General features: G+C 35.0%; 3 protein-coding genes across 5 annotated transcripts; all 3 read left to right on the top strand.

The window, feature by feature from the left end:
* Positions 1-1,886: 1,886 nt before the first annotated feature.
* On the top strand, positions 1,887-3,537 carry LOC132196015 (uncharacterized). 2 transcript variants are annotated; one of them, XM_059618380.1, is made up of 8 exons: positions 1,887-2,009; positions 2,211-2,303; positions 2,428-2,508; positions 2,711-2,782; positions 2,854-2,893; positions 2,949-3,010; positions 3,059-3,173; positions 3,222-3,537. In XM_059618380.1, the coding sequence occupies exons 1-8, from the start codon at positions 1,941-1,943 to the stop codon at positions 3,446-3,448; spliced, it is 759 nt and encodes a 252-aa protein (XP_059474363.1). In that variant the 5' UTR covers positions 1,887-1,940; the 3' UTR covers positions 3,449-3,537. The 2 variants fall into 2 exon arrangements, with proteins under 2 accessions (XP_059474363.1, XP_059474362.1); XM_059618379.1 differs by having other exon boundaries at positions 2,949-3,173.
* A 652-nt stretch (positions 3,538-4,189) lies between these two features.
* On the top strand, positions 4,190-6,124 carry LOC132195942 (uncharacterized). Of its 2 annotated transcripts, none has more exons than XM_059618260.1 (8): positions 4,190-4,313; positions 4,502-4,594; positions 4,684-4,800; positions 5,095-5,166; positions 5,220-5,259; positions 5,348-5,409; positions 5,467-5,581; positions 5,793-6,124. In XM_059618260.1, the coding sequence occupies exons 1-8, from the start codon at positions 4,245-4,247 to the stop codon at positions 6,029-6,031; spliced, it is 807 nt and encodes a 268-aa protein (XP_059474243.1). In that variant the 5' UTR covers positions 4,190-4,244; the 3' UTR covers positions 6,032-6,124. The 2 variants fall into 2 exon arrangements, with proteins under 2 accessions (XP_059474243.1, XP_059474242.1); XM_059618259.1 differs by having other exon boundaries at positions 4,502-4,593; positions 4,671-4,800.
* Positions 6,125-6,766: 642 nt separating this feature from the next.
* Positions 6,767-8,607, top strand: LOC132195992 (C-type lectin domain family 4 member K-like). The gene is made up of 8 exons (XM_059618349.1): positions 6,767-6,883; positions 7,144-7,236; positions 7,313-7,438; positions 7,687-7,779; positions 7,840-7,873; positions 7,949-8,010; positions 8,062-8,176; positions 8,232-8,607. Exons 1-8 carry the CDS (start codon positions 6,794-6,796, stop codon positions 8,456-8,458), a joined length of 840 nt encoding a protein of 279 aa, XP_059474332.1. The 5' UTR covers positions 6,767-6,793; the 3' UTR covers positions 8,459-8,607.
* Positions 8,608-9,866: the final 1,259 nt, after the last annotated feature.

Here is a 9,866-nt window from a genome sequence, read left to right on the forward strand (position 1 = left end):
AAAAAATATTGTCATTCATTCAAATAATTGTTCACAAAACAATAATTCATTAGAGATTTTTGTTTCAATTTACAATCTAAATTGCAAGTTTCGTTTGTTTAGTCTGAGACATTCCTGATTCCCAAGCAGATTGAATTTTACTTTTTCTGCACTCTTGGTTTTTCTTCTTCTTTTGTTTTTTATTTTTTTCAGCTCCCCCGAGCGTGCGAGAGCAATTTGAGAAAAGCGTGGTGCGCATTGCTTAAAAATTCAAAAGCGTCGCTCGCACTCTTTGAATAAAGCACGAGAATTAAAGCAAATGTGTCCAGGCCATTAGGTTTTAAGAGCAAGAGACGCGCGCCCTTCTCTTGAGGTCCAAGGTATACATCCAGGCCATAATCATTTAAGGGAGGAGCTGCAGCAGCTTTAATGCCTAGCAAGGGGACTTGGACTTTTATTACACTTCAGGCCAGAGACGAATCACCCCGTAAGTATACACTTGATATTCACGCGCCATATCATTTTCCAAATGAGTCGCGCAAGTAATTTGGAGCGAAAATAATAAATTAAAGTAACAAAAAATTATCTTATTTGTAAATACAATCCATTTATTTTTATCATTCCCTCTATTTGTAATGAAAAAACACAATTGAAGAAAAATTATAAATAAAAAGTTTAATATTTCTGATATTGTTGCCAATTGAAATTATTATTTTTTTTTAAATTTACATGAATTATAATTAGAAATTTTCAATAATTATCAATTTTATAGTATGGAAAAATTAAATAGATTAAAATTGATTGCTCAGATTGCTGGAAAATAAGCTTTCGTTTTTGATAACAATGAAAATCAGGGCTGCGTGTCAAGATAAGAGCGCGGATTGAATTAATTCCCATATCAGCTGATTTTCGCACAGGCCGCCGCAATAAATCCTTTTATAAAATTTTGATAACGATGTGTGTGTGATGAATATAGGGTCTCTGTGTTAATTAGCAACTTTGACCCGAGGCCGTGCGCGCAAAACCGCCGGAATTTAATTTGCGAAAACAATATGGCCGTCGTAAGCCATTGTTTGTTTTCTGCCGATGACGCAACAGGCCCTGCACCTTTAAATCAAAGCACTCGACTTTGTCCGAAATGTTATTCATTCGAAATTGTCTGCCGCCGGTTGTGTACTTCTAATTTGGAGGTACGAGAGGAATTACACGGGATTAACGCACTTGACCTGTCCCTGCCTCTCTAATGTTCGCCTCCGCTTCCAATTAAAATCCGTCACTGCACCCGCGTCAAGCACTTGTGTTAATTACTCGTCCAAGGGCAGTGCCAAACGCTCAATTACTTCCTAATTCGAAAACTTTTGAGCACCTCATCCTAATGATTCACTGCTCGCCCCTTTCAATTAAATAATTTACAAAATTCTGCAAATCAAGAAATTAGGCAGAAAATTAAATAACGTTTGATTTGAATTGCAAAAGGAAATTACTTGGAAATATAAAAATATTTGCCTAGATAACATCAAAGGAGGGGATTTTTGTAATTATAAATGCAAATAGTTAGCAAAGAGGAAACGTAATCGCTCTTGTTGAACCGCGATTGCTGTTTGCAGCTTTTGCACTATGACCCAGCAGCCGTCATTGACGAGGAAAACCAAACCAAACACGTGATTTACAATTTAAGATTAGTAAATAAACAATTCTAATTTAGTTTATAGTTCTCTGGCAGTTTATTCACTTTCTTTTCCCAAAACCAATATGTTTTTAGCTTTGATTTATCAATGAACTGCTTTGAAATAATTTTAATCAGTGCAATGGAGACTTGACAAAAATTGATTGATAAACGGTGATTGTTTTCCTGCTCGTCTGATTCCTTTATTGGCAGGGCCAAAGGGCGCAGTAATAAAAGTTGGGCATAAAATGCTTTGGCGAGTTGAGAGCAGCTCACAAGTGCACAAAGACCGAGCATGACTCGATTCATTTTGCTGCTCGTTTTGCTCGTCGCCGCCGCCCTGGCCAACCAATCTACAACCGAGGTAGGAAAAATTTCTGTGTTTTCAATAGTCATGGCCATGGGAGAAAAATTAAAACAAAGTATGCTTTATTGTTATTGGTTCAAATAAAGTATGAAAAATGGCAACAACCAAAGCTGATTAAAAATATTGATTCACGTCAAATCTTTTGATAAAAATTTTCAATGAATATTCTGTTAAAATACAGCAATTTTATATTTTCAGCCTCAAGAATCAGAGTTTCAAAAGGAAATCTTGAAGTTTTTCAACAAAACTAATGAATCGCTGAACTGGTTGACGAGACGCGCCTACGAGCAGGTTCAAATATCAATTCTTTAACTATTTTGTGATAAATTGAATGGAAACGAGGTTTGCCCGGTTTCAATTTTCATTTTTTTTTTTGTGATAATACCAATTAATTAACTTTCTCCTGAAACTGAAGGACGACCAAATGATAATTTTAAACGCAACATACTACCGACTGGACCAAATGGCCAAAAATGCTGACCGGCGCATCAGTCAGGTACAAAATTTAGGTTTTAAAAAACCCTAAAAAATATTTTGATGTATAAAATTCATAATGGCACATGAAAATTTGTCGATCTCCTCTTGTTGGTATTAAAAAGATTTTAATCTCGTATCAGGTACGATGGAAACGGTGAAATTAAATAAGGAGCTGGTGGAAATTTTGAATTTGAAAATATAATACTTTTGTTTGGAAGCAGGTCAATGAGGAAAGGAAGAAGGACAGAGAGCAACTGGAGGCTTTGGTAAATCTTACCGAGCGCCACATTAAGGTTCAATGCTAATTATTTATTATTCTACAAGAAGCTTTTTCATTTTAAAAACAAAATGTCGCTGTTTCCAGTCCATTCAAAATAGATTCGTACCGTACTGCAAAGTCGCACGTATGATCATCAAATGAGAAATTTAAATATGAGAAAATCGATTGCAAATTTGCAGGATCGTCAAACTTGAAGTTGCTGTTGAACGGAAAGATGTACTTGTTTTCTCACCAAAATAAAGCAAGCATCTCGCATAGCCGCAAATTTTTTTTAATTATTCTTCAACAGGGAAACTGGAATTACGCAAATGAGATTTGCACCGAAAAAAACCTCCATTTGGCCATAATCAGAAATCAAAAGGACGCTCAGGAGGTTGTGGCAGAAGCAAAAAGAATTATTTCTAGTGAGAAGCCAAATATATGGAGGAAATTTTTTAATTTTCTGCGTTCAGGTCATTCTTGGTGGGTTTCGGCGAAAAACCAAGGAAGTGGAGGTCGAAAGGACTTCCGGTGGAACGACGAGACCAAATTGGAGTTGGACAGTCCGTTGTGGTGGGACGAGGCGGACAAGACACAGAACTGCGTCCGCATCTATGATTGGCCCAACGGAAAATTGAATAGCCTTGAATGCACAGATTTTCGGCCTTTCATTTGTGAACTGCCAAACGAATGCTATTGAAATCAATTTTGAATATCGCCACAATCAATTAAGCTTTTGTATGCAGTGAGAAGCCAACAATAAACACAATTTGCTGAATAGTTCTGCGATTCTTGAAAATATCTTAATTTTACTTTCCCCATTTTATCATAGAACAAATTTGGTGAACAGAAATTTTCGGCACATTTAATTTTCAACATTTACTCCCCTCATGGTCGTACCAAAAATACTGCCGTATTGAAGTATGTTATTCATCCTGTTAAAATATTAATTTATAAGTTCGTCATTAAACACGAAATATAAAAAAAACGAACTCAAACTTTAAAAAATTTGCTCAATTTTTTAAAGATTATTATCTTCCACAAGCTTCATTCATAATGGTAAAACGTGCGGATAATATTCCCCAAAGGAAAGTTAAATTATTAAAACAATTTCCAACATGAAAATAAATAATTGCCGAATTCGGATTGTGAGGAGGAAAAATAATTATTCTCAAGAGGGAAAATAAATTCAAACACGTGTGGAGGAATTACGAAAAAAAAATTCCCAAAAGTCCGAATTCTTTGGCAGATTTTTATTTTTCAATCACATTCATTTTTTAGATATTTTATACCTTCCAGTCAATCCTTGTAAAATTTGCAATTCAATTTTGAAGCAAAAAAAAAAATGTAATCCATCCAGAGCAGACTTGAGTAAAATTGGATGATTAAGTTGTTTGTTTTCCTGCTCATCTGATTTTTTGATATGAGGGGGCAGAGGGCAGTGATAAAAGGCGCTGACAAATTCAGAGATTGACACACAAGCGCAAAGACCGACCATGGCTCGCATCTTTTTGCTGCTCGTTTTGCTCGTCGCCGCCGCCCTGGCCAACGAATCTCCAACCGAGGTACTTAAGAAAATTCGTTTACTTAATTGTGTTCACTTGGCGAGAGCAAAATATACCTTTTAATGTTTAAAACAAACGAAACGGGGTTTTCAATGTATTGTGAGAACATTTTTAAACTAATTTGCAATGAAAATATAAAATGATGGCAAAATATTTTACCATAAAATAGCAATTGTAATTATTTTTAGCCACAAGAATTGGAGTTTCGACAGGAAATCTTGAGGAGATTCGACAAAACGGATGAAACGCTGAAGCGGTTGATGAAACACGTCTACGATCAGGTTTGAATTTTAATTCTTACTATTTTGTGATTTTACAAAATAAATAATTGGTCGTTTTTTTATTTTTTTACTTTTTGCGAGACCTGCAGGCTGTGGAGTCGCGGAAGGTGGCGGAGCAGCAAAATGAGGAGTTGATCAAATCTTCCAACGCGACCAACGACCGATTCGACCAACTGGCTCAAATTGTAGATCAACGCCTTAATCAGGTACAAATTTTTTTACGCTCATTCTTCCTTTTTTTATCACATTATTTGTTAAACTGAAGCTAACAGGAAAGTAAACGAAATTATTTATAATCGCAAATTTCGTGGCAATGAGAAATAAAATTTAAATAATGAATTATTTATGAACGTGCAGATTGGTGTAGATTTAATTCACGCCTATGTGATCTTCCTATATTTTAAAACGCTCTAACATATCATCAAGTCCCGAATGAAAACCATCAAGAGGATCGAAAGAAATTTTTTAAGGAAGTTAATCTTTTTAATTTTGTTTTGCAGATTCTGGAAAGCGTGAAGCAGGTCGAGGAGGAGAGGAAGAACGACAGAGAGCAACTGGAACGCCACATTCTGGTTGAATTCAAATTATTTTTACAAAACTTTTATTGAGGCACAAATGATTTCAGGATTTTCAGACCAGATTCCCACCGCACTGCAAACTCACAAGTATGAAAGATTTTCAAAATCATAACAAAAAGTTTATTAAAAAACCTTATCGCTTCTCAAAAACAAATAATGAGTCCATAAATTTTAGGATCGTCAAACTTGACGTTACTTTCCAATGGCAAGAAGTACTTTTTTTCTTACCCAATCCGCGTAATTCTCACCATCAGCTGGCAGCTTCTTTGAATTTTTCTAATTTTTCTTCAACAGGCCCAATGGGCTTCTGCAAAAGAGTTGTGCACCGAAAAAGGCCTCCACTTGGCCACAATCACAGATCAAAATGACGCTCAGGTGGTCGCGGCAGAAGGAAAAAGAATCGTTTCTAGTGAGATTGAAAACACCAGAACTTTTCTTGAATCAAACCAAAGAAATTTATCATGCCCTGCATGTCTTCTACAAAAATATTTTCCACATTAAGTAATTAAATTCACCCAACACACAGATCTGGCTGAATGGTCCTGCCAAAGCCATAATCAATATCAACAACAACAACAACAACAACAACAACAATTGAATCAAAATTATTTTGCTTTCAGATAAAGGTTGGTGGGTTTCTGCGAATGCCATAGAAAGTGGAAGTGGAAAGGACTTCCAGTGGCACGACGGGACCCAGTTGAGGTTGGACAGTCCGTTGTGGACGGACAATGGGGATAAGACAAAGGACTGCGTTCGCATCTTTGATTGGTCCGACGGAAAATTGGATGGCTTTGAATGCACCAATTATCATCATTTCATTTGTGAAATGCCAAACGAATGCTATTGTAATCAATCTTGATTATCGCCACAATCAATTAATAAGCTTTTGTATGCAGTGAGAAGCCAACAATAAACTCAATTTGCTGAATAGTTTTGCGATTTTTGAAAATAACTTAATTTTATTTCGATTTTCCCATTTTTTTTCATGGAATAAATTTGGAGATTTCCGCACTTCATTTTAAATATTGAAATATTTTATTGCTTCTGTTACAATATAACACTTCATCATTAAATACAAACTATAAAACGAACCAAATTTCTAAAAAAAATTGTATTTCATTAATTTTATTATAAGATTATTATCTACCTTAAGCTTCATTCAAAATGGTGAAACGTGCGGTTAATATTCCCAAATGAAACGTAAATTTACTAAAAAAATTTGTCCTACATGAAAACAAATATATTACCAAATTTAGATTGTAAGGAGAAAAAGAATCGCGCACGTCATTCGTTGAACCGCGATTGCCCTTTGCATTTTGACCAAGTCATCATTCAAGGGAAAAATAAATTCCATACACGTGTAGACAAAAATTAGGGGAAAAAAACAATTATTTTCCAAGTCCCAATTCTTTGGCAGATTTTTCATTTTGCAAAAAAACAAAATAAAAACTTTCGTAAAATTTCCAATTCAATTTTAAAGTCAAAATATTGGCACAAAAAATTTAATTATTTAAGATAGTTTAGTGATAAGGTTTTTTGTTTACTTGCTGGTCTGACTTTTTGATATGTGGGAGCAGGGGGCAGTGATAAAAGGCGTTGGCAAATTCGGAGATCGACACACATGCAAGTGCAAAGACCGACCATGGCTCGCATCTTTTTGCTGCTCGTTTTGCTCGTCGCCGCCGCCCAGGCCAACGAATCTCCAACCGAGGTACTACTTAATTTTATTATTCACTCGGCGATCTTGAAATATACATCTTAGAAAAATGTGCTTCGTTTAAAAAATAAACTAGAATTTATCAATTCCGATTTAAATTGTTCATTTAAAAAAGCGCATCAACCAAAGACGCTTAACAATATTGATAAAATCTCTTAGAACAATTGTTTTTTAATCAATTAGGGCTGAATTTCCTAGAAATTATTTTAAATATTTGTTTATCAAATTGTAAAAATGACCTTTACTATTTTCAGCCACAAGAATCGCAGTTTCGGCGAGAAATCTTAACGTATTTGAACAAAACAGACGAAAAGCTGACACAGTTGATGAAAATGGTCTTCGAACAGGTGCAAATTCAAATTCTTATTTTATTATAAAAGCTCCATCAATTTCACCAATTTTCTTATTTTGTGAACTTTTCAGGCTGTTGAGGCTCAGAAGGCGGCGGAAGATCAAAAGCGGGAATTGATAACATTTTCCAACGCGACCAACGACCGATTCGACCAACTGGCTAAAGCTATCGACCATCTCGACCAGCGCCATAATCAGGTACAAAACTGAATTAATTATTTAAAAATCTAAATGTTTATATTGATATTTTTTAAGACTTAAAATCATTTTGTTCATCTTACCCAGATTTTAGACATAATTGATGTAAAATTATATTAATTTTGATATCAGAAGATGGAGAAAAAATCTTCTATATGACCAACCTTGTCAATGAAATCCGTCGAGAGGACCAGATATATTTAATTTTTGAATAAAATTAAGCTTCATTTTGTACTTTTGCTATGCAGACTCAGGAAAGTGTGAAGCACGTTGAAGAGAATAGGAAGATCGACAGAGAGCAACTGGACTCTTTAGCAAACCTCACCGACAGCCAAATTAAGGTTCATTGAATAAATTTTTCCCACGATTCTTTTATTAAAAAACAATTTCTATCTTTTCAGCTCCTTAAAGTCTCTGCCAAATGCAACGTCGCACGTAGGATTCTTAAATAATATTTGAAAAAATTTGAATGCAAATTTCAACTACCAATTTGATCTAATAAATTTGCAGGTTCGTTCACATCGACTTTGTTGTCCACCGGAAAAAAGTACCTTTTTTCTCTTCCAATGAAGGTAATTCTCAACTCGCAGTTTCTTTGAATTTTGCTAATTTTTCTTCAACAGAAAAACTGGGCTTCTGCAAAAGAGTTTTGCACCGAAAAGAGCCTCCACTTGGCCACGATCAGAGATCAAAATGACGCTCAGGTGGTCGCGGCAGCAGGAAAAAGAATTGTTTCTAGTGAGATGTGGAAAACCCCAGAACTTTTCTCGAATCAAAATTATTCTGCTTTCAGATCAAGGTTGGTGGGTTTCGGCGAGAAACCAAGGCAGTGGAAATCAAACAGACTTCCAGTGGCACGACGGGACCCAGTTGGGGTCGGACAGTCCGTTGTGGACGGACGGTGACAACAAGGCAAAGGACTGCGTTCGCATCTTTGATTGGTCCAGCGGAAATTTGAATAGCTTTGAATGCACTACTGATCTGTTTTTCATCTGCGAGCTGCCAAGCGAATGTTACTGAATTCTATAATTAATTTCTAATGATCGTCGAGGGTGCATCAAAATGTTGTCCCATATTTCTGTAAAAAATTGTGAACAAATTCAGAATCAGAGATGTTATTTCATTTTTCTCATTCTATTGTGAAATAAATTTGCAGGTTTTTTCTAATATCCACTCCTTCTTGAATTAACTACATTTTTCTTCTTCTTTGGCATCTGTCCAAAGTTGATTTCATTTATAAAATAATTCTGTATTATACATTAAAAATTATCATTTGATACAAACAAACAAATTATTTTAAACTCATTGAATTAAAATTAAGTTAAATTACTTCAACATAATGGAATTTTTGATCAGCCCTAGATTCAAGGCATTTTTGCAAAATGTTTTTAAAGCCATTGTCAGTTTTGGTTTGATATTCTAAAATTAAAAACCTTTGACCATTTTTTTAGAGGTTCATACTTCAAGTAAAATTTTCAGCGCTTCCTCAATAATCTAATCATAATTAAACTTCTTACTTCATTAAATTTTGCCACTTGTATAGCTGTGAAATAGGATTACTACGCAGTTGGGCGCCCTTTTACAAATCATAAATAAAAAAACGAATCGACGCTTTTGGTCGCACTCGAGTGCACTTGCCGTTTGTGCACGTGGTGTTGTTTGAATTGCAAGGTGGTGCATTTGTTCATTAGGAATGCACACGGCGAAATGCACAGCGAGCAGTTCAGTGAACTGCTTCAGTTAATAACTAAACCTGCAATCTTCAGCCATTCGAATATACAATATTTTCTGCTGCAAAAATAGTCACGGAGACGTTAAAGATCATTAAGATCAAGTAGAAAAATCGGTTGTAAAATCAAATAAGATTATTTACAGGCAAAATTGAATATTCAATGTAAAAAACCAAAAGCCTCATAAACAGAGGAAATTTGACCGAAAAAATAATAAAATTGTATTTTTACTATAGAAGATATAAATTTTCTGACGAAATATTGATATAGAAAAGGAAATTTATTGTTTTAAATAATATATTTATAACTGAAAACAAAAATTCCGTCATTTTTTTTGCCAGCGATTCTTCACTATAATGTTTCACTTTTAGAAAATGTGGAGTTTCCATGGAAATATCGTCTCACGTTATTTGAAAATTCTTGAAAGATAGAAAGCGGAAAAGATTTGAAGCCTTTCTCTGAATAATGAGCAGCGAAATAGAATGAGTTTGTGCAGAGCACACGTTATTGAAACAACGGCCGGTTGAGAGAGGGAGTCGGTCTGAATCATTAGCGATCTCAACACACACAAAGTCTGTGCGCGAATATGTACGTTTTTATTGCTCATTCGTCCGACGAGACTCCAATTAAGGCAGCGCTGCGGACGAGAGCATAAAAAATAAAGTGAAAGAAAAAAAAGAGACATATTTATAGCGTTG

This window comes from Neocloeon triangulifer, unplaced genomic scaffold (genome assembly GCF_031216515.1).
Source record: "Neocloeon triangulifer isolate White Clay Creek 2 clone unplaced genomic scaffold, ASM3121651v1 ptg000011l, whole genome shotgun sequence".
NCBI classification, from domain to species: domain Eukaryota; kingdom Metazoa; phylum Arthropoda; class Insecta; order Ephemeroptera; family Baetidae; genus Neocloeon; species Neocloeon triangulifer.